Source organism: Carlito syrichta, unplaced genomic scaffold, assembly GCF_000164805.1.
Source record: "Carlito syrichta isolate Samal-C Ts95f unplaced genomic scaffold, Tarsius_syrichta-2.0.1 Scaffold309093, whole genome shotgun sequence".
In the NCBI taxonomy this organism is placed as follows: Eukaryota; Metazoa; Chordata; class Mammalia; order Primates; family Tarsiidae; genus Carlito; species Carlito syrichta.
In genome coordinates this window covers 930,165-954,806 of record NW_007253189.1, presented here as the reverse complement: position 1 = coordinate 954,806, position 24,642 = coordinate 930,165, and the positions used below count along the sequence as shown (strand labels likewise).

General features: G+C 37.1%; 1 protein-coding gene across 3 annotated transcripts in view; it reads left to right on the top strand.

The window, feature by feature from the left end:
* Positions 1 to 24,642, top strand: part of ANKRD42 (ankyrin repeat domain 42) — an 86,038-nt gene that overhangs the window by 54,433 nt on the left and 6,963 nt on the right. For 2 of the 3 annotated variants that reach the window (XM_021716927.1, XM_021716928.1), the window contains exons 8-11: positions 3,957 to 4,062; positions 8,167 to 8,342; positions 13,880 to 14,006; positions 17,644 to 17,788. In XM_021716927.1, the coding sequence (XP_021572602.1) occupies positions 3,957 to 4,062; positions 8,167 to 8,342; positions 13,880 to 14,006; positions 17,644 to 17,788 (554 nt within the window). Of the gene's footprint in view, positions 1 to 3,956; positions 4,063 to 8,166; positions 8,343 to 13,879; positions 14,007 to 17,643; positions 18,897 to 24,642 lie in introns of those variants that run through there. The other variant, XM_021716929.1, reaches the window with a different exon arrangement.

Below are 24,642 nucleotides of genomic sequence, written 5' to 3'. Positions count from 1 at the left end.
CTTCCTTTTACTTATAAAACCAAAAAACAATCTTTAACCTACTATATCTGAAATCTCTATTCTGTTTTTTTTGTGATATTATGAAAGTTTTTTCATGATCTGATCGTAGGTGATTCTTATAAAACTCTTAGAGTAAAAAGATAGGAGGCTTGGCTGGATCTGGTGACTTATACCTGTAATTCCAGTATTTTGGCAGTCTGAGGTGGGAGGATCATATGAGTCTAGTAGTTCAAGACCAGCCTGGGCAACAGAGTGAGATCCTGTCTCAAAAATAATATGTAATAATAATTTTTTTAAATGAAATGAAAAGAAAAAGATAGTAGGCTTATATAAGAATAATAATAATGATAATAAATTTCAATTGGACTTTAATTCATAAGTAACTTATGGCAGTCCCCAGATAATATGTTCCCATTGGTTAGGTTTTTAACTTATTAAACTTTGTTTAATCCATAATGTATCTCAAAGTATAGCATCTAAGCACCATAAGAGAAGGGAAGTAGAAAGAGGAGGAATGCTAAGTGAGTTTTCTCCTACACATAAAGAAAGAGGTTCCCCAGATTGGTGCATGCTCGGAATATCTCACTCTGTTGACCATCCAGGCGTTCAGTTGTCTGCTATGGGATTTGTGGATAGGGAAGAATCTTAACATGTACACTTAAAAAAAATTTTTTTTAAGTGTGGTTCCTTGGAGCAAAGCCCCTGTATTAGTTTATGAGGGCAGATATAACAAAATACCACAATTTGGGGGCCTTAAACAACAGAAATTTATTTTCTTACAATTCTGGAAGCTAGAAGTCTGAGATCAAGGTAGCATTGGGTTTAGTTTCTTTTGTGGTTTCTCTCCTTGGCTTATAGATGGGTGCCTTCTCACTATGCCCTCACATGATCTCTCTTCTGTGCATGACTGTGTGTGTCCTAATCTCTTCTTAGAAGGACATCACTTAAAGTGAATTAGGACCTAACCATATGATCTCATTTTACCTTAATTACCCTCTGTCTCTACATACAGCCACATTCTGAGGTACTAGAGGTTAGGATTTCAACATATGAATTTTGAGGGGAACACAGTTTAGCCCCTAACATATCCATTATAGCCCTCCATTTCATAATCTAGAGATCATTGATTTTTATTGCTAATGTGTGTGTTTTGGGGGGGTGCCCATAGTGCATCTTTATGGGAGCAGTAAATTAAGTTTCATTAATGGCTAGTTTTCAGCCATGGGAAAGGGCATTTTCTCAACCAGTTTGTCACCACTTGAACTGAGAGATGAGGGATCTGGAAGCAGGGTCTGTAGATATTGACCTACAACAATAGGGTATTTGTAATGTAGCCATTGTTAGAAGGTGGGAGAGTGAAAGTGAAGAGGAGACAGAATAATTTCCCCTTCACCCTCTCTGTTGTGAGTCTGCCCACCAAGGACTGCTAGCAACAGGGATGGCTCAGAAGGTGTGGCAGAGGAATGATAAGTGGCTACAGCTGGAAAAGGGTACTTGTGGACCTTTTCCTGGGGACCATTCTTATACTTAGATTGTACTCAAATTGGGCATAAAAAGTTAATATCTCCTTGTAGTTCAATTAACATTTCCCACATTTTGTCAATCTATCTGCTTTTTTCCTTTAGTTTTAATTTCTCTTCAGTAGATAAGCTGCAGTATCTGTTACTGAGGCATTCTTCTTAGTCATTTAATAATTGTTTAAATCCACTATGACTTCCCTTTTTTTCATTTGCTCTTAAACTATAATTCTTTCAAGTCATTTCTTAAGTTTCTAACCACCGTATAATTTTATCTTACTCTCTTATAAAACATTGATTAAATTGATCAACATGTTCTAATAAATATTCAATAAGAATGATGAATAAAAATTCTCTTATTATATTTCATTGATTTAGCTTCCTTCTCTCCTTTTTTAAAACATTACCTGTGTGATAAAATGGAAATATTGGACTAAACTCATTCTGTATTATAAAACTCACCATTATCTATGATCATAAATATGATTTTATGATTCTTAATGACAGAAAAGACAGATCATATCGCTGTTTTTTTGTCTAAAATGGGGTTATTTGTGTAAAGGTCTGGGAATCCTTGTAGTTTCTTTGATAGTTGGTCCTGGATAGGCAGGAGCCCATGAGGAGTTTAGCAAATGGCTCTGAGTCAAGCAGAAAAGGACAGAACAAGAGTTCTTACAGACCTTTGCCAGCTGTGCTGAAGTGATCGGGTTGTTTAGTCATTTGATATGGCTCTGTGTCCTCTCCTCTCTGTTGCCAGTATTTGGAAGTAGGTTAACTTTTTAATTTAATTTGTATTTTTTTGTTTTTTATTTTTTAAGTTTTAGAATTATGAAGTACACTACACAGTTGTAGGATTTACTACATAAGTAGGTTACATGCAGGTGAAGTTTGGGCTTCTAGCTGGCCCTCTCTCCCTGTGATTGTGAACCAGGTACTCAGTATGTTATCACATGTTCCCCTCCCTCCTCCCTCCCTTCCTTCCCTAGCAGTGTCCAATGTCTGCTTATTGCAGGTGGGTTAACTTCAAATTCATACCAAAAGTTCCTATTTTTTAATTCATTTTGCAGAGTCATGTATCTATTCAGCACCAACCATGTGCCATGTGCCTGTATTGTAGACAGAATGAGATCCAGACTTTACTGTTAAGGAGCGACATACTTAGCCATGAAACAACTAGACATTTTTTTAAAAGACAGAATGTAATTAATGGCAAAAAAAATTTTGATTTTTAAAATACATGTGATAGGAATTCAGGAATAAGAATTGAAGGATGGAAGAATTTGCTAAGAATCTAAGATTATTTTGCTAAGATTATTGAGGAACTGTTCATGAGGTTTAGTTGTAATACCTGATGTTTATGTGCACTTCACAGAGTGCAAAACTCTTACACATTTAGTCCTTACTGTAATTTTATGAAGTGGCAGTGTGCTTTTCTTATAAATAAAAAAACCCATCTATATAAAAGATTAGGAAATTGAGGTTCAGAGAGGTCAGGTGGCTTGACTGAGCTTATACAGCTAGTAAGAGCAAAGCTAAGCCTTCATTCAATTTTTTTTATGCATTCATTCACTCATTAACTCCAACAGTAAAGTCTGGATCTCATTCTGTCTACAGTACAGTACTCATTAACTCTATAGACATTAATTCAGGATCTGTATGTTCTAGCCACTTGCTATGTTCTGGGGAAATGAAGATTACAATCCTAACCTCAAGTAATATTATTTAGTAGACTTAAACGCAGCTGTTTTAAGTCTATTCAGTTTGTTTTTCACAGTGTCCCAGAGTTTCAAAATGTACTAAGAAGAATAGAAGTTAAATGAGCATGTAGTTGAATGAAGGGTTTTAGGTGGGAAGGAAGACAAGATAACTGAGTTGTGGAGGTAGAAAATAATAAAGAGAGCATGTGTCTTGAGGAGAAGATTTAGACATAGGAAGTAAACAGTTTAGGTAATCATGTGTGGCTTAAGAGGTGTAAACATTTTGAGTGTTAGATTCAGAGGATAATGAAGCAAGATTTTCAGTCTCTGTAGGTCCCTATGGTTGGAATGTTCTCATGTTCTGGTGTGACACAAGAGTGGTTAGGAGGTATTTATTGCTGGAGGAAAGCAGTGGCTAGATTCTAGTTTCAAATTCATTTCTTACTAGCTGTGTGATGTTAAATAAATAACCTCTTTGAGCTTCAATTTTTATATCTGTATATAAAACTCTCTGTATAGGGCCTGAGCACAGTAGATGTTTGATTAAATGTTTGTGTAATGAGTGAATAAATGTTTTGTATAATGAATGAAATAGATAATATAACATTTGCCTAACCTATTTTTAGTAGTTAATGCAAGGATCAGTACTTAAGAAAGTACTCTATAATGATACTGTCCAAAATTTTAGAAAATTGTTACTACTAACCATTCTTATTTTGTACATTTCCTTTTCTTTTAACAGCTGCTGGTCAAGGCCACATAGAGTGTTTACAGTGGTTAATTAAAATGGGAGCGGACGGTAATATTACCAACAATGCAGGGGAGAGACCCAGTGACGTGGCTAAGAGGTATAGATCCTTGTCTGCTTTGCTCCTTTCTTTTGTTTTTAAAGCATTATATATACTCTCTTGTACTCAGAAATTTCTAAGGATTTAATGGAATTTTAAGAGGACTCAATTAAATGCAGATTGATGATAATTTTCTAGCTGAATTTGACATTATATCAGCTCTTCTCTCTAAAGCAGTGATTCTGAACTTGGCGGTAGTATTGTCCTCTTTACTGGAGGGAGGGATATTTGGAAATGTGGGGGAAGATTTTTACTGTGATTGGAGACCATCACTAACATTTAATGTGGTCAGGTTTAGCAATGATAATAAACATTCAGCAGTGCTCAGAACAGTGATGCACAGTGAATTGCCTTACTCAAATGCCTGTAGCACCCTTTGAGAAACACTGTGTGATAAAAAGATATGGTCAACATCAGTCAATAATAGAAAAATAAATCACATGGGTTTTGAAACATATTTTGGCATTTATATTTGTTTTTGTTTGGGTCTCCCTCATATATTACCTATATATGTATGTATGTATGTATGTATTGAGTTGTAGTCTCACTCTGTCACCCAGGCTGGAGTGCAGTGGCAAGCTCATGACTACTACACCCTCGATCTGCTGAGCTCAGGCCATCCTTCCACCTCAGCCTTCCAAGTAACTGAACCCACAGGTGTGTGCCACCACACCTGGCTAATTTTTTTTTTTATTTATTGTAGAGACGAGATCTTGCCAAATTGCCCAGGCTGGTCTTGAACCCCTGGGTTCAGGCAATCCTCTTGCCTCCACTTCCCAAAGTGCTGGGATTACAGGCATAAGCCACTGCCCCCAGCCTGATAGTTATATTTGAATTAAGTGTAGCACCTATTATTAAACACTACCAGCTCGTTTAGTTCAGGTTCTCAGGTATATGTAGTGCATCCATTTGCTCATTTGGTTGTTCTTTCATTCAGCTTCCTGTACTCCTATACTTACCATGTTCCAAGTACCACAGTTAGCATTAGAATTACAAAGATGAAAAAACACAGTTTCTGCCCTCAAGGAGTTTACAGTCTTGTGGAGGGACAAATACGCAAGTAAAATTCTTGTGACTTCTAATCAGTATACCATATTACTTAGTATGTGTAAGGAACATTAAGAACATAGGAGAAAAAGTGCCCAAGACTTCCTGTTTGAAAGTTGTGGGCTGGGCTCGGTGGTTCAGTCTGTAATCCCAGCGCTTTGGGAGGCCGAGGTGAGTGGATTGCCTGAGCCCACGGGTTCAAGACCCGCCCGGGCAACTTGGTGCGACCTCATCTCTACAATAAATAAAAAAAAAAAATCAGCTGGGCATGATAGCGTGTGCCTGTAATTCCGGCTACTCGGAAGGCTGAGGTGGAAGGATCACTGGAGCCCAGCGGGTTGAGGCTGCGGTGGCCAGGAGCGTGCTACTGCACTCCAGTCTGGGTGACAGAGTGAGACTCCAACTCAAAAAAAAAAAAAGTTGTGAGGGAAGTAGGACCAAAGGGAGGTCTAAACTTTTCTTGTATGAGGACCATTTATATACCTAATCCTGAATTGTACCTCACATCTTTAAAATAAAAAAAATAAAAATAAAAATGGAAGTTGTGAGGGAGAAACAATACAGATAATGGTAAAAATCATAAAGAAAACTGCAGGAAGACAGTTTAGGTGAAAATCAGAGAAAACTTTTTTTTTGAGGGGGAAGAAGCAACATTTATGCTGACCCTTGAAGGAATAGGTGTTGTAAGATAACACTTTGTATGTTGAGGAACTGCATGTTGTTTAGAATGGTTTAAATTTAAAGTGTAGGTTAACAATGGCAGATGAGGCGTGACAGGATTCTAGGGCCCAATCATTTGCTAAATTGCCGTGAACATCTGTTTGTGAGCTTATGTTCCTTAAAATCTTGTCTGTGGGTTTTTTTTTTTTTAATAGAGTCGGAGTCTCACTCTGTCTCCTGGCTGCAGTGTAGTGGCATGATTTCACTCATCACAGCCTCTACCTGCTGGGTTCTGGTGATCTCTCTGTCTCAGCCTCCCAAGTAGCTGGGACTGCAGGTATATGGCACCACGCCCAAAGTGCTGAGATTATAGACATGAGCCACCCCACCCAGCTGCCTGTAGGATTTCTCTGATAACTTGGAGTGTAGTTTTGTTGTACCTTGTACCTGGGATCATTACCAACTCAGACCGATTTTTTTTAAACAGCCTTATTAAGATATAATTGACATATAGTAAAATGCACATATTTGTACATTAAAACTGATGAGTTTTGATATGTGTATACCTGTAGAAACCATCAATCATCACAATCAAAACAGTGAACGTATCACCCCACATGTCTTCTGTGACTTTATAATTTCTTTCCCTTTCTCTGCTTCCCAGTGTCCCTTCCCTAAGCAAACACTGATCTGCTTTTTGTCACTATAGATTAGTTTGCATCTTCTAGAGTTTTATACAGTGGAATCATACAATGCGTACTTATATCTGGCTTCTTTTGCTCATCATAATTTTTTTGAGATTTATCTACGTGTATTAGCAGTTCATTTCCTTCTTATTGATGAGCCCTGTTCCATTGTATGTAGAATTCCATAGTATTCTATAGTTCAGTTGTCCACTCAGCTGTTGAAGGACATCTTGATTTTATCTATTTTTTGGTGATTATGAATAAAGCTGCTATAAACATTCATGTACAGATTTTTGTGTCATTATAAGTTTGTAATTCCTTGGGCAAATCTAGGAGTAGCATTGGTGGGCCAGATGCTAAGTGTATGTTTAACTTTATAAGAAATTGCCAAAGTACCTTCCAAACTGGCTGTATAAATATCCAGTCTTACCAGCAAGGAGTACATATTTTTCTTGTTCATTTTCACCCGCATTTGGTATTGTCAGATTTTTTTATTTTTAGTAATTAAATAGGTATGTAGTGTTATCTTCATTGTGGTTTTAATTTGCATTTGTCTAATTAAAAATGATTTTGAGCAGTTTTTTATATATATGTTATATACTTGTCATCTGGATATTTTCTTTGATAAAGAACACTTAAGGCTATCCTTTCTCCACTGCCTTTTGTGCCTTTGTCAAAATCAGTTGTCCATATATATGTGGGTTTATTTCTGAACTATCTGTTTTGTCCATTCATCTGTTTGTCTATTTTTACACCAATCGCGCACATGGTGACTGAGTACCATGGGTGTACTTAGAGTTATTCGTAATCTCTGGTCCACATTTTTTCCTCATGTAGCATAATGCTAGGTGCTGAGTGTGGTGTTATTACAGAAATAATTTGAATCTAACATAAAGCAAGCACTCAATGACAGCTATTAAATTACAACCCAGTAGTGGAGATAATGAATTCCTAAACTTTAGAATTTCCTATGTATGTTTAATAAAATGTCTTTAATGATTTGCAGTACCTGGTAAAAAAGATAAGGATAGGTGTATGTTTGTGTTTGGTTATGTAAGTATGGGAAAATGGAATTAGTAGATTGTGGGAAGATATGCAAATTACATACAGTCACAACAACCACAACTACTCCAAAACGAAGAGTATATTACTAGAATCTTCATAGAGATATAGGAAAGAACAAAAAAGAATAGAAAACATGGAGGGAAAGGTAATTTTCTTCTTAACTTTCAAAGCCATGCTATATGCTTAAGGTTGAGGAACGATGGAGATTGAGAGGACTAGAGCTATAATTAGCCCTAAAACTGGAACCAGAACAAAGCCTGCAATCTAAGTTGGGCCAAGAAAAGGCAATAAGACAGGTAATCAAGTAGGGTGATCTGGGCCTTCTACTCAGTTGAGCAGCTCTGTTTGGGAGCACACAAAATATTCTTTTGATATTGGATCTCCATCCCCAGTATATTTTTGCCAATAAAAATTATGGAATTAGTCTTTAATATTAGTCTTTAGTGTCAAGTAAATGAGTTTCCCACATAACTGAATATGTGTTAAATTGTCACTGACAATTTAAAGTCAGATAGAGTTTGCTCCTTGGCTGGTGGCTGGGTTGGTGACAGAGTGTAGAGAGTAAAACTTCCTGAGTTAAGGCAAGCTGCAGTTTCAATTTGAAGAAACTTGTGAATCTTCTTAGTTATTGATTTCTTTTCTACAGGTTTGCCCATTTGGCAGCAGTGAAGCTATTAGAGGGGCTACAGAAATACGATATTGATGATGACAATGAAATTGATGAAAATGACATGAAATGTTTTATAAGACATGGTGTTGAGGGAAGCACTGATGCCAAGGATGATTTATGTCTGAGCGAGTTGGATAAAACGGATTCCAGGAGTAAGTATGCTTCCCTTGTTGAAATCTTTCTTTTCAGAAATATCGTAGCTACTTTTAACCACAAATTTAGAAGTTACTCAAAGACAAACACTATCTACAAGGTAAAATAATTTGATATTTTTAGGGGGTCCAGAACTAATACAAATTTTTGTAGTGGGCTGTTGAACATATAAAAAAATGTAAGACATACTCTCTGTCCCTCAAGGGGGGAAAGTTATATAAGAGCAAAAAAAGTGAATCATAGGAAATAGAGAAAGAGATACCTCAAGGATTTCCATGGTTAGTTGGCAGATTATTTTTACAGATACTAATAGCAACAAATATTTTTTGTCTACTATGTGCCAGACACTTTTGTAGTTATTGAGCAACTGAATGATACAAAAGAAACTTATGTTCTGCTGCTGCTGATGGTCAAGGGGGAGAATGATAAGAAAATAGATACATAAAGAAAATAAAGTAGGGTGCTGTTATAGATCAGATAACCATTAGGCTTCTCTGAAGTGTTGACATTTGAGGAGAGACCTGAAGGGTGAGAGTGAGTCATATGAAAATCTTGGAAGAACATTCCAAGCAGAGGGAGCAGTGCATGTGAAGGCCATGAGGTGGAATTGAGCATGGTCAGTGTGTCTGGAGTAGACTCCCTAAGGAAATGGTAACAGATGAGGTTGGCGAGGTAAGCAGGGGCCCAATCTGATAATACAGGGCCTAACAAGGATTTTAGATTTAGATTTTATTTTAAGTAGAAAGTCACTGGTGGGGTTTAGGGTGGGGAATGATGTGATCTGATTCAAGTTTAAAACCAATATCACTGTAGCTTTTGGTAATTAATAGAGTGGAGAGTGGGGAAGACCACAACATTTCAGGTGGATTATGAATTATGGGGGGAAAGAACATATCTAACAATATAAAGTTGGATGAATTTCCTGATACAGTTTTAAATTGTCAAGAATGTGCAATTTGAATTATACAAGAGCAGATGCAGAATATCTGCACAGATTTCCCAGACTCCTAGAGTCCCTGGTATAGACCTAAAACTACCAGTGATATTGGAAATCTTCATTCTTGTTTTGTTTCAGCCTTTTTATACTAGAAGCTTTTATCAGGCTTCAGAATAGCTTACATTAACAATTTAAGCATTTCTCTTTAAGGTAATATTTATATATATTTCCTGGTTCTTAAAGCAAACTCAGCATCAGTAAGACCATACTTTATCTAGGGAATGGTGGGAGATCCAGTTAGCCTTGAATGGTTTTCCCTCCAGATTTCCAGTGTTGTGGTAAGCCCATTTTCCTTCATAGGGCAAGAGTGGAAGGAGGGAAATCAGTTAGAGGGCTGTGACCTTAGATCAGGAAAGAGTTGATTATAGCTTGGACTAGAGTGAAGTAATGACGAGAAATGGTAAGATTGGGTGTATTCAGAAGAGAAAAATGATAGAATTTGCTGATAGATTTGGATATGAAGTGTTAGAGAACAAAGATAATCAAGGATGATAGATTCCTGGTCAGGGCAATGAGATGAGTGGTGGTGAGTTTAAAAGGACTATTTACTACAGATAAATGAGTAATAAAGACTTTTCAGAAGTAGAATTTGACTTGTGAAGAATGGCCAGGATTAAGGTAGGCAAAATGAATAAGGAAGGCACTCCATTCATCCAACACATAGTATTTGAATATGTACTGTGTGCATGGCCCCAGGCTAAGGGCTGTGGCAGTGCTTTAGAAATAGTACTGCTTTCTGGAATTCAGAAAACAATCTGAGTCTGTTCGATGTAGTACTAAAATTAGTCAATGAAATTGTACTTTATCAGTTCTTCTTTCTCTCATGTCATTCTCATGTCATATCATATATGTATTATCTGTTATGTGTCAGGCATTGTTCTAGTTCTAGGGTTACATTGGTAAACAGATAAATCATTTCTGTATATTTTCTTGTTTCTTAACAGACCTGATTTATGAATTTTTTTTAAAAGTTATGAAAGTGTTGATCATCTGCCCTGTGAGATTCATAAAAGCAAGATTAATAAGCTACCATATTTGCTAGTGGAATTTTCTAAAATAGTTTTTAATCATCCTTTTTTTTCCTTCCATACTCATTGCATTAGGAGACATGCCAAAGATTTCCTTTTCATGATTACCACCTGAAGGACAATCTTATTCCACTGAATGATGTCTTAGTTTGCTTGGGCTGCCATAATAAAATTCTGTAGGCTGAGTGGCTTAAACAACAGAAATTTATTTTCTCCAATTCTGGAGGCTAGAAGTCTCAGATCAAAGCTTGGTGGGATTGGTTTCTGGTGAGGGCTCTCTTTCTGACTTTGATAGATCCATGTCTTCCCATAGTAGAAAGAGTGAATAAGCTGTCTGGTATCTATTCTTATAATATATTTATATTTATATTCATCAACTGATTTATATTTATATTTATATTCATCAGCTGATGGACACTTGAGTTGTTTCCATATTTTGACTATTGTGAATAATGCTACTATAAACATTCATGTCTCATTTCTCTTGGGTATATACATATATAAGAGTGGAATTTCTGGGTCATCTGGAAACTCTGTTCAACATTCTTAGGAACTGCCAAACTATTTTCCAAAGTGGCTGCACCATCCTATATTCCTGTCAGCAATGTATGAGTGTTAAAATTTTTCCACATCCTTACCAACATTTGTTGTTGTTTTGTCTTATTAATTATAGCCTTTTTAGTGGGTATCATGATGTGGAATCTCATTGTAGTTTTGATTGGTGTCTCTCTAATGATTAATGATGTTGACTATCTTTTTGTGTGCTTACTGACTACTTTTGAGAAAAAGTCTACTCAAATCCTTTTCCTGTTTTTCAACTGAGTTATTACTGAGTTGTAAAAGTACTTCTGGATATAAGTCCCTTTTCAGATACATGATTTGCAAATGTTCTCTCCCATTCTATTGGTTGTCTTTCAACTTTTTTTTTTTTTTGAGTCAGAGTTTCACTCTGTCACCCAGAATGGGGTGCAGTGCCACATTCACGGCCACCACAGCCTTGACCTGTTGGGCTCAGGCAATCCTTCTGCTTCAACCTTCCAAGTAGGTGGAACTGCAGGCATGTGCTATCACACCTGACTAATTTTTTTACTTATTGTAGAGATGAGGTCTTACCATGTTGATCAGTCTGATCTTGAACCCGTGGGCTCAGGCAATCCTTTCACTTCCACCTCCCAAAGTGCTGGGATTACGCGTGAGCCATTGCACCTCGCTTCAACTTTCTTAATAGTGTTGTTGATACATAACAGTTTTAAACTTTGGTGAAGTCCAGTTTATCTACTTTTTATTTTGTTGCTTATGCTTATATTTCTTTTTTTTTTTTTTGAGTCAGGATCTCACTCTATTGCCCAGGCTAGAGTGCAGTGGCATGGTCACGGCTCACCACAGGCTTGACCTTCCAGGCTCAGGCAATCCTTTCATCTTATCCATCTGAGTAGATGAAACTACAGGTGTGTGCTACCACACCTGGCTAATTTGTTATGTTTTGTAGAGATGAGGCTTGCTATGTTGCCTAGGCTGATCTCAAACTCCTGAGCTTAAGCAATTTTCCCACCTTAGCCTCCCAAAGTGTTGAGGAGATTACAGGCATGAGCCACTGCACTTGACCTTAGATTTTGTTGTTGTTGTTGATTTCATAAATAATTAGCAAAGAGTGCAGAAAACTACAAAGACTATAGGAAATGAGCAGTTAATTGTAGGACTTCAGTTTCTTCTGAAATTATTTGATTAAGAGATATTTGGGAAAGAATCAATGTTAGGCAATCAAGACACTTCAAAAAGTTGTTTCAGAAGGGACCAAAACCATGGCAAGAAGAATTTTTGTTGTGGTGTGCTTGATACACATATGAACTCTCAGCACCCTTGCCATGCAGTCAGCTGGGGTGCTCACAGCTAGTGAAGGGATACTAAATTTGAAGTCATGTGCTGTTTTATTATACTTGTTTAATTTTATTCCATGGTAAAACCTAAAGGACTAGATGGCCACTTCTTGGAACACTAAGTTTTGCCAGAGCACCTACAAGGAACTGGTTGGATTTCTTGTCTTTCCAGACTTTCTGGAACCGAGCCTCAATTCAGAGCATGTTTTAGTGAATTACATTTAGGACCATGGCATTGCAGAACCCAGTAACCATTTGAGGTTTAACTGCTAGCTCAGCATTCCTTTCACATGTCATCTAACCTCCACTCAGTCACCTTTAGTGACAAAGCACTTATTGCCCTGGGAAGTCATTTCCATCATTGACAGACTACTTAATGTAGTGTTTTGCACAGCATAGGCACTCCATAAATGCATGATAGTTTTTAATTGTTTTTGTTGGAAAATTTCTTTGTTGAGTTGGAGTCTCTTTTCCAGGAGCTAATTCCAATTAATCCTAGCTCTTACTTCTGTCTGAGGACCCTGTAGGACAGGTCTTTTCAAAACAGCCTTTCAAATATTAAAGAAATTATTACACAAGCTAAATACCCATTGCTCTTTCAATCTTTTTCTGACATTTAATCCCTCTACCTTCCTGCTTGCTAGTGGTTATGGCAATTCTCAAACCTGTCTGTCCTTCAGAATAGTCTGAGGTGCTTTATAAGTACAGACCCCTGAATTTGTAGATCTGGAGTGGTGCTCAAGCATGCATATTTTTAAAGGGTGCCCCAGTTGATTCTGGTATATGCAGTTTGGAACCTGCAGTTCTGACCTGTTGATAGATAAATCAGGGAAGAAGAGGGTGTGATTTGCTAAACTAGTTCTGTAAAACAAAATTTCTCCACTTCTGTATTCATGACAATTTGGACTAGATAATTATTTTTGTTGAGGTGGGCTCTTCTGTGCATTGTAACAGATTTAGTAGCATCCTGAGCTTCTGCCCACTAGATGCAGGTAGCAACCCCCCTTTCCACTCCCAAGTTGCAACAAGCCAAAATGTCTCCAGATGTTGCCAGATGACCTTTGGGGAAGAAAATCACCCCAGGTTGAAAAACACTGACATAAAGGAGGGACAGATCATGGTTCTGATAGTTGGAGAATAGCTAAAATAGCTCTCAACACTTCTTTTTTCAGTATCCTCTTGTATACATATTACAAGTGACTAATCACATGACATTTGGGGCTGGATTAGTTCTGGTTTATTTTAAATTAAGCATATATCCATTTTTCTAATTATCTAACATAGAGTAAATTAAGCATGGTCTAACAAATCTGAGACTCTATAACCTACCACTAGTCCTTAAAATACTGCTAGTCTTCCTTAAACATGCTTATTCATATCATTAACAGTTGTAACAATCTAATCCATGTTCCAGTAGCAGAGAAACAGTCATCCATTTAGTATTTCATTGTGTGTTCATCCTAATATTCCGTTACTAGAAGGATAATATTTATATGCCACTATCCCTCCATCCGCCTTCCCAAACCACACAGACACTGGCTCTAGAGGAAGAATATGTGAGAGGACCAGGACCTTGTGAACACATGAGCTGTTACCTGCCTAAAGTAGGCTCCTATTAAATTCTTGTCTTGCAGTGCGAGCTTACAAGAAAATTGTAGAATTGCGACACCTTCTGGATATTGCTGAGAGCAACTATAAACACTTGGGAGGGATAACAGAGGAAGATTTAAAGCAGAAGAAAGAACGACTCGAGTCTCAAAAGTAATATCCTTTAAAACTTTAATGATTTGTTTTTAGTTACCTTTCTAAATGCCATGTGAGGGTTTGTTGTTCAGCACAAAACTTGTCCCTTCATCCTGCCAAAGGGTGTTAAGTTACATCATGTTTTCCTCCTAAGCCCCCGGATGGAGAAGGACTTAAGATTTCTTTTTAAAATTGTCGTAAAATACATATAACAAAAGATTTACCATATGAACCATTTTTAAGTGTATAGGTCAGTAATGTTAAGCACATTCACATCTTTCTGTAACCAATCTCCAGAATTATTCTTATCTTGCAAAAACTGATACACTGACACAGTCTCTGAAGATCTTCAGATCTTCAGGCTGGACGGCCCACGCAGGTATCTAAAACTTAGTCCTCTGTTCACTGACTATGGTTTCCATCAGAGAATGCTTTTGCATCTAGAGGCAGTGAGCAGAGGCATAGCTGTCCTCACCTTTCACTTCCTGCACCCTGAATTGGCTCTCTGGACATTGGGTACCTGTCTTAGTACAGTTGGCTCTCCATAACTGTGGGCTTTGCTTCCATGGATTCAACCAACCTTGGATCAGAAATATTCAGGAAGAAAAATCAGTGTCATCATTCCCTAAAAATACAGTATAACAAATATTTACATAGCATTTATATTGAATTAGATATTATAAGGAATCTAGAGATGATTTAAAGTATATAGAAAGATGTGCATAGGTTATATGCAAATATGTACTTTACTATTTTGTATAAGGGACTTGAGCATCCACGAATTTTGGTGTCTGTGGAGTTTCCTAGAACCAATCCCTCATGAATACCCAGGGATGACTATAATTAATGGCTGCTGGAACAAAGGATGCCTCATGCTTCTTTCCTTCCACTGCCTCTGTGACTATCTGCTTGCTGAGTAGACAGAGAACAGAGAGAGAGAGGAGAGGAGATTTCTAGTTTAATCAAGCACAGATCTGAAAAGAGAAATGCACATGGATCCCCTTCCTCATTCTTTGATTTCTCTGCTCTTTCCTTTGGTTGTATCTCTTTGCCTTATACTTTTATTACCTCCTGTTTCCCTTTCCTCTGCCCTCCTCTGAATCTAGCTCAGTAAGAGGTCTGGTAAATGTATACAGAGCAACATCTAAATCTTTTATAAGGATTAATGTGATTGAGCTAACACTTGGCTCTGGTTTAAAATAATAATAATAATAATGTAAAGATTCATGTGTTACACTTCCATGGGTGGGTACTTGGAAATTTAAAAAGAAGACAAAACCATAGACCAAAATACATTCCCTCTTAATATGATTTTAGACACTAGGAAGCTGTGGCAGATTGATTTAAAAAAAAAAATTTTTTTTTAAGCCTGATGCCATTTTGGTATCTCACAAGATCATACCATATAGGTAGCTGTCTACTACCTCTTGAAGTGTTTTGAGATATAGAATATTTTTAGCATTAACCTTGGTCTAAGAGCCCAGTTGAAAGTTCTTAGATCTAGGCCGGTTGTGGTGGCTCATGCCTATAATCCCAGCACTTTGGGAGGCCGAGGTGAGAGGATTGTCTGAGCCCATAGGTTCGAGACCAGCCTGGGCAACTTGGTGAGACCTCATCTCTACAATAAATCAAGAAAAATTAGCCGGGTGTGATGGTGCATGCCTGTAGTTCCAGCTACTTGGAAGGCTGAGGCTGATGAACTGCTTGAGCCCAGCAGGTTGAGACTGTGGTGGCCATGAGCGTGCCACTGCACTCCAGCCTGGGCATCAGTGAGACTCCAACTCAAAAGAAAGAAAGAAAGAAAGAAAATTTTTAGATCCCCTGTAGTCTAGAAAAGCACTTTATAGTGGATCAGTTATTTTTTAGTAATGATCTTTAAATGTTGGTTTCCTTTCCTTTTCTTCTAGAGCAGATTACTACTATACTACCACTACTGTTTGTATTACTTCTGAACACTACTATATGCTACACACTAGACAAGTCCCTTGCTTATGTTATCTCATGCAGTCTTCACAGCTCTGTGAGCTATTATCTCAATATACGGATTAGGAAACCAAGATTTAATATAAAAGCTAAGTAACTTGTGTAATGTCACAGAGGGAGTAAGTAGTAAAGGAGGGAGATGAAGCCAGGATTTGAGCCTGAGTCTATGACTCCAGCCCTGCTTAAGATTATGATTTTAATAGTCCTTAAAGAAACTTTTACTTGAATAGTTAGATTAGCCTATCAGTATGAAATGGGCATATCACTGCTATAAGTTATTTTTGAGCAGAATTTTTTTTAAAAGATTGCTTTAGGCTTTTCACATCAGCTGAGACTACAGTTTTTCTTCTAAGTTCCACCCTTAGTGAATTTTAATTCTTCCCTAGCATTTGTTCTCCAATTTGTGTTTAGTGCATATTAACACTTTTACTCTTTAGGTGCAAACTCCTGATCTTAGATATAATTATAAAGAAAAAGTAGACAAATAGTGATTTGCAGGATGTCCTTTTTATGTCATTGTTATCCATTAGTTAGACCAAAGTCACAATACAACAAAACATAGTCGTATTACTCTGTCCTGGGGATGATTGTCCCTTCTTAGTTGCTGAACTAAGTCTCTCATAGTTGACATTCTTCCCTATTCCTAGTCTTAACCCCACTCACTTCTGTACCAGAAATACTGCTATCGTCTCTCATAGTTGACATTCTTCCCTATTCCTAGTCTTAACCCCACTCACTTCTGTACCAGAAATACTGCTATATACCTTTGGATTGCCCTCCTTGGCACCCAACATCCAATCCAGCATGCCTTAGGAATTCTATTTTCCCTCATTATCCAGCTATAAGGCAGGAAAAATCCTGGTTCCAGTGACAGCATCTCATCTGAATTATTGTTAACATCCTCCTGATGGGTCTCCTCTTTCTGTCCTTGCCCCCTCGCGCCCCCCCCCCCAGCTCCCTACCCTATACTCTGTTCTTAGCACATTATCCAGTAATCATATTAAAACTTCAAATCAAATCATGCCATTTCTCTGCTCAAAGCCTTCTCTAATGGCTTCCCAAAAGAAGGACCTACTTCTGGCTATCTGTTACTTTTCTAACCTACACTACTCTCTTTTATTCTTTAAACTATTCTACCACATGGCCTCTGGTTTTCTTGTACTTCGCCATGCATACTTCTGCCATAGGGCCTTCGCACTTTTTGTTTCCTCTATATGGAATGCTCTTCCTCCAATGTCTACATGGTTATCTCTCTATTTCCTTCAGCAGTTTGCTCTGAAGCCCCATTCCCAGTAAAGCCTTCCCTAGTTACTGTGTATAAAGTGTTAACCCCTTCCTCCAAATTTTATGTTTTCTTTCCTGCTTTATGTTTTTTTCTCCCTCAGCACTTAACACTTTCCAACATACTATATAATTTACTTGTCTGTTTTCTTTACCGTCTGTCTGTCTCCACTACTAAGGTAAGTTCTAGGAAGTTCTTGGCCTTTTGTTCATTGTTGTGTCACCAGTGCCTAGATCAGTGCTGGTTCATAGTAGACCCTCAATGCATATTTGTTGAATAAATGATTTCTTTGGTTTATTTGCCTTAAGTACAATGCATGGATGCTTTCCACTATTAACAAAAATAATTGTTGTCATTGGAGACTAATTGAAAAAAAATTTTTTTTGACAGGACCATCAAAGAACTGCAGGGCCATCTAGAGTATGAACGATTACGTAGAGAAAAATTAGAATGCCAGCTGGATGAATGTCGAGCAGAGATGGATCAACTCAGAGAAACACTGGAAAAAATTCAGGTCCCCAACTTTGTGGCTATGGTTGGTGTCCTTTTTAACAAATTTATTTTTCTCAGGAAATATATATGTGAGTGGCTAAGAATATGAACTACAGACATTTTTGATTTTGGGTAACTTATTTAACCTCTTTGTGCCTCAGTTACAAACTAAAAATAATAATTTATATTTTCTAGAGCTGATGTTAGATTATAAGAAAATATATCTATATATCCATATATACATATATATAGTCAAACAGCAGCCTGGTTCATAAGTAAGTGTTATTGTTATTATTGTACCACATAAGAAAACATTTTTTAATAAGCTGAGTCATCAATAAGACTTCTAAGACTGCTAGAGAGTATATTTAATATTCTATATAACCAAAATAAATGTTTTGAATTGCATGCATTTTAGAAAGCTTTAGCTCCTTCAAAGAACAGTTTTCAGAGTAGAAAACCACCAATATAGAAGTTGTCATAGTATCCATTTACTCAGATAACATTTGTGTAACACTTGACATAGTTCTTTCACATGTTTATTATTGTATGTCATTTCACCTGCCCCCATTAACATATGAGGAAAGTGAGGCTCAGGGAGTTTAAGTGACTTGTCTAAATTCATACGATAGTAATGGTGGGATCAATATTCAGTTTCTAGTCTTTTGACACTATAGACTTGCCTCTTTTCATAACAGGAATTATGAAGTTACAATTCAGAATATAGCTCTGGAAAATTGAAACATGCTTAGAGTGGCAAGAAAAAAGAGACAAATATATAGAAGGAAGCTAAAAAGAAACATGAGAAATACACAAAGGACAAGTACAGAAAAGCAAGTAGAGTGCAGAAAACAGAGGAAGATTGGCATCAAGAACCCCCAAGTGGTACTTGTATTTCAAACTATCTGGTCTCAGAGTAGAGTAGGTAGAAAGTGCACTGGAACACTTTGACCCTCACTCCCTTTAGCTAGAGAAGATGGCCATGATGTTGTCCTTTGGACAGCTCATCGTGACATAGTATAGGGACTGGGTATGTTTTATATTTTCTTAGCACAGGGAAGTTTTTCTTCAGCCATCATAGATGAATTAATTCTGTTCAAGACCTGTATCATTTCAAATCTAATCTATAATAAAAAAAACTTCCTGGATTATTCTTCTTCTTCTTTTTTTTTTTTTTGCACAAACTTGTCATTATTCTCTTTAACAACACTTTTAAAATACTAAAATAATATATGAGGTATGATAATTAAGTTTGCAAACTCATCCTAGAAAAAGTTCTACATCCCTCACTGCTGAATATCATTATGGTCACCTTCCTTTACCTTCGGGTAAAGAAAAAAGTCATTGAGGGCCAGATAAGTAAGTAGGGAGATTGTTCCAATACAGTTATTTGTTTACTGGCTAAAAAGTCTCTTACAGACAGTACTGTGTGAGCTGGTGAGTTGTTGTGATGTAAGAGCTCCTTTGGGACCGTTTTTGTACACGCCTTTCGTATGCCAAGATTTTCAGTTAAGATTTTCTTGTTTCTCTGTATTGACAATGTGGTCTTATTTGGTCTGCTCTGCTTCGCACAGTCAGCCGATAATTTTGACGCACAATTTGATGAATGTCTGCAACGTTTTTGTCAGTTCTGCTCATTACTGGCCATCTTGACCTCTCTTCATCAGTGACACTTTCTCCCTCCTCAGAAAAACATTTAATCTATTTGTACATTACCATTTTCTTTGTGGCATTATCCCCATAAACTTGGACCACCGTGTCCCTGATTTCACTTCCACTCATGCCAAGTTTAATAAGAAGTTTAATGTTGCTTGTCACTCTATTTCAAGCTCTGACATTCTCACAACAGCACACAAAAAAATATGCAAAAATAATGAACACCACTCAGCAAGACACTGCCACACATCGACATGAACACACAGCTGTGAGACACTGATATACCAAGGTTATAAAACCTTATCGAGTTGTTTATAAGGTGCTGCCAATATAAGTGCATGGTGACAAGTTCACAAACTTAATTGGCAGACCTCGTACATGTTTGTTTCAACATGTTAAAAACAGGATAGATGTTCCTCCTCATACCAAGTTCTGCTTTGCAGAGGAAGCTAATTTTAATAATTTGGTACTTTTCATATTAGACAAAATTCTGTTTATCTGTATAAGCATATGTGTATTTCTATGCATATATGAATACAAACATTTCCTTGGTTTCTCTGAATTTTGGCATCTCACCAGGGCTTGATTTTTCAAGTGATATAATTAACTGTAATAGTGAATCTGTTCTCTATTCTTGCAATGCTCTTGTACCACCTTTCGTCCCTGGGGAGCTTTAGTTATCAGAGAGGCAAGCTGTGCGGTTACGTGGTGGTGGCTAGAGGGCACATTGCCATTCATAACTTACTCTCAAATCCATTACTTTCCACCTTGTGGCAGGGACTCTGAAATCCCTAGTCTCCTCAAAGGAGGTTGTTCCTTTTTAGCTGTCTAGGCAGGACAATCTTTTGGGATCACCCAAGCTGCACGTTTCACTTAAGCCATTCCAAAATGAATTTATTTAGAATTTTTATTTTGTAGCTATTTGAAGATTCTTTTTTCTTGCTCAGAAGCATTTGTTCTCAGGTTGGTCTGATTTCATACCCCACAGCCCTGCTTCCCTAAAACCTCGCTCTTTACCAACAACATGTAGGCTTTCCGGAGAGCTGATTCAAGGTCCCTGTACTTTGGGCTCATTGTTTTTTGCAGTCTTCTTTAGATTGTACCTCAGTTTTGTAAATAAGCAAATGTTACTTTTTTCTCACGGCAGTTGCAACCCTGGCACTGCTTATTTTCTCTTGAAAAAGCTTGAGTCTCAATTTCCTCATTTTTAAAATGGGGAATAATACTATCTACCCCCATGAGGTTTTACTGGTGTTAAATGAAAGACTGTATAGAAATCTTGAGTGCAGTTTCTGGCACACAGAGGTATTCACTATATAGTAGTAGTCATTGCATTATTTCCTCCCTTTCTTTTTTCCATTTTCTGTATTGGAGATAGATATGGTCAGTGGATAAATAATTGTGTAGAGACCCATGCAGCTAACTATAGAACGTTTATTTTGAAGTCTAATTATACATAAAGGTAAGATAAATGAACTTTTTATTTAAGACTCATTTATATGGATTCCTCAGGAAACTCTGACTAAATCTTTCTCCTGCCACCTTCTGGTCAGGATCTGTGATTGCATACAATTGTATCTTTAAGATCCTCACTCCCTAAAAGAATCGACAATAGTATAATTTTTATCCAAAAAATTTTCTCGAATAGTTCTTAGGATAGTTTGACATATATAAAGCACTTAAATGGTCTTTGATAACATCAACTATATTTACAGTGCTTTCTCAGATATTATTCATCTTAATCTGTATCAACACTATGAGGAGAGGTATTTTGATCCCCATGTTACAGATAAAGAAATTGAAGCTCAGAGATGAGTGTCTTGTTAAAGCACACAACTAGTGTAAAGCAATCAAAGGACTACAAATCCCAGTAGGGCCCCCTACCTATATTTTTTGCTCCCAGCTGGACACCTCCCCTTGAAATTCCTGGTGATGCCTTATTTTTAAAAAGTTTAGAACCAAACTCAACATCTCCCCATCTTCTCCCATCTCTGTATTTAAATTAATGGCATCAATCACCATTTTCTTAACTACCCAGTCTTAGACTCTTATTGCTAGCCTTGTTTTCACCTTTAGTGCATACAAAGGGTTCATCTCACAGATAGGGACATACTCTACTTTAACTGGTTCCCTAGTTTAGCTTCTGTATCTTTCTATCTGAACTACTGTGATATATTTTGGTATATACTCCTTCCCTATACAAATCTGTTTGACTCACTGCAGTCAGTTTGATTTTCTTGTCACTTCTCGGATTGAAAACCTTCTTTACTTGAATTAAGTACTGATTCCTCAGCTTGACATTCAATCCTAACCTACCTTACTAGCCTTATTTTTGTCTATTTTCCTATATGTAGTGTATCTTTTCTGAAGCTAACTCCTACTTTCCCACCACCAAGCCTTTGTTCATCTTGTCCATATACCTTGAATGCCCCCTATCAAATCTGCCTCTCAAAATCTCCTGGGAACCATATCACCTGTTTCCTAATTCCTGATCGCTTATGATCTCTCCTTCCACAAAGCACTTTATACTGGTCTGAGGGCTTCTCACCATTTGTATTACAGCTTGATTGGATGCTTACTTTATTCACAGTACCAAAAACTTAAGTTTCGTGAGCTCATATAACTCATGTTAATAATAACATCTTAGTCATAATCAACAGCAGGTATGGAGTGATTGTGTGCTGCATTTAGTGTCAATACTTTATATTCATATGTTATCTATATTTTACAATTGAAGAAATCCAGTCAGAGATAAACTATTTGTAAAACTACACAGCTTGTTAAATGGGTAGCCATGATTTCAGCCTGTTTAGCCCTAAGTCCATGCTTTTAACACCACTTGTTACTGCTGTGATAAAACTCATACCCTCCCTTTCTTAATGGGCTTGTAAGAAAATTTATTTAAAAAATTTTTTCTTTAAAGCGTTGTTTTTTAAGGGAGTTAATTTCTTATGAAAATGTACTTATAAAATTGATAATAGTTTTGTGATAATAGTTTAGTTAAAATGTTATTTATATTGGGATTGTACACTATAAGTTCAGACATATATTTCAAGATGTGTCTTAAATTGGAAATTCAAGTGATCAAGTATAATACAGAATATCTTCATGACCTTGGAGTAGGAAAAAGAATGGATAGACTGGACTTCATTAAAATAAGATTTCAGTTCATAAAAGATTACATTAACAGATTTGAAAACGCATGTCAAAGTGTCTTTCTTCCTTTTCTTTCTTCTATCTTAAAAAGAAGCTACATCCAGAATGTATAAAGAATATATACACTTCCCAAGAGAACAGCAGAGCACAGAATCAACAGAGAATACAGCACAACAAGAAACTTGAAAACACACATATACATCAACACCAAAGCCAAAAGAATACAAGCAAACAATGAAAAAATTTTATAAGACCTCATGACAGGGATAAACAATCATATTTCAATAATCAGCTTGAATATGAATGGACTAAATGCACTACTAAAAAGACACAGAGTGGCAAACTGGATAAGAAACCATGACCCGGCTGGGCTTGGTGGCTCAGCTTGTAATCCTGCACTTTGGGAGGCCTAGGTGAGTGAATTACCTGAACCTGTGGGTTCGAGACCTGCCTGGGAAACTTGGTGAGACCTCATCTCTACAATAAATCAAAAATTCAGCCGGGCGTGGTAGCACATGCATGTAATTCTGGCTACTTGGAAGGCTGAGGCGAAAGGATCACCGGAGCCAAGCAGGTCAAGGCTGCGGTGGCCAGGAGCAGCCACTGCACTCCAGTCTGGGCGACTGAGCGAGACTCCAACTCAAAAAAAAAAAAACCATGACAAATTATTTGCCAGGCATGGAGCGAGTCGCCTCACTTCAAGGGACGTACACAAACTCAAAGGATGGAAAACAAGTTTCCAGGCAAGCATCTCAAAAGAAGGCAGGAGTTGTGATCTTAATATCAGACAAAACAACCTTTAAGCTATCAGAAATTTAAAAAGATGCAAAAGGACACTACATAATGACAAAAGATTCAAATCCATCAATAAGATATATCTATCCTAAACATACATGCACCCAACACAGGAGCACCAGCATTTATAAAGCAACTACTAAGTAAACTAAAAAAAGATATTGACTCTAACACTATTATAGCAGGGGATTTGAATACCCCACTAACAGCCCTAGATAGATCATTGAAGCAAAAAATCAACAAGGAGTTCCAGAACCTAAACTTGACACTTGACCAAATGGATTTAATAGATACCTACAGATTATTCCACCCAAAAACCACAGAATATACATTCTGCTCTTCACCACATGGATCATACTCCAAGTCCGATCACATCCTTGGCCATAAATCAAGCATAAACAAATTCTGTAAGGTGGAAATCTTGCCATGTGTCTTCTCAGATCACAGTAGAATGAAAAGAAATAGCAACACCAACAAAATTTCCCCAAAGCCCACAAACACATGGACACTAAACATCATGATGCTGAACATCTACCGGATCAACATTGAAATCAAAGCAGAAATTAAAAGATTCCTGGAAACAGATGAAAATGAAGAAACATCTTACCAAAACCTCTGGGATGCCATGAAAGCAGTTCTAAGAAAAGGGAATTTATATCTCTACTAGCACACATCCAGAAAATGGAAAGATCACAAGTGGAAAGCCTAACAAATCACCTAAGGGAGCTGGAAAGAGAAGACCAACCAAACCCCAACTTTAGCAGAAGAATCTAATCACAAAAATAAGTGCCCAAATAGGGAAACAGAAGACAAAAATATCATAGAAAACATCACCAAAACAAGAAGCTGGTTCTTTGGAAGAATTAACAAGATTGATGGACCTCTGGCCAGAATGTCCAAGAAAAAGAGAGAAAAAGCCCAAATAAACAGAATTGGAAATACCAAAGATCAAATCACAACTGACCCCAAAGAAATACAAAAGATTATCAGAGATTACTATGTATACCTATATGGAAACAAACTTGATAACCTAAATGAAATGGAAGACTTTCTGGCATCACACAACCTCCCCAGGTTAAAACAAGAAGACATTGAGACACTAAATAGACTAATAACAACCTAGGAAATTGACTCTCTGTCATACGAAAACTGCCTAAAAAAAAAAAGCCCTGTACTGGATGGCTTCCCAGCAGAATTCTACAAAATGTACAAGGAGGAGCTGATACCAACCCTATTGAAAGTATTCCAGGCAATTGAGAAAGATGGAATTCTCCCCCAAATCATTTTACA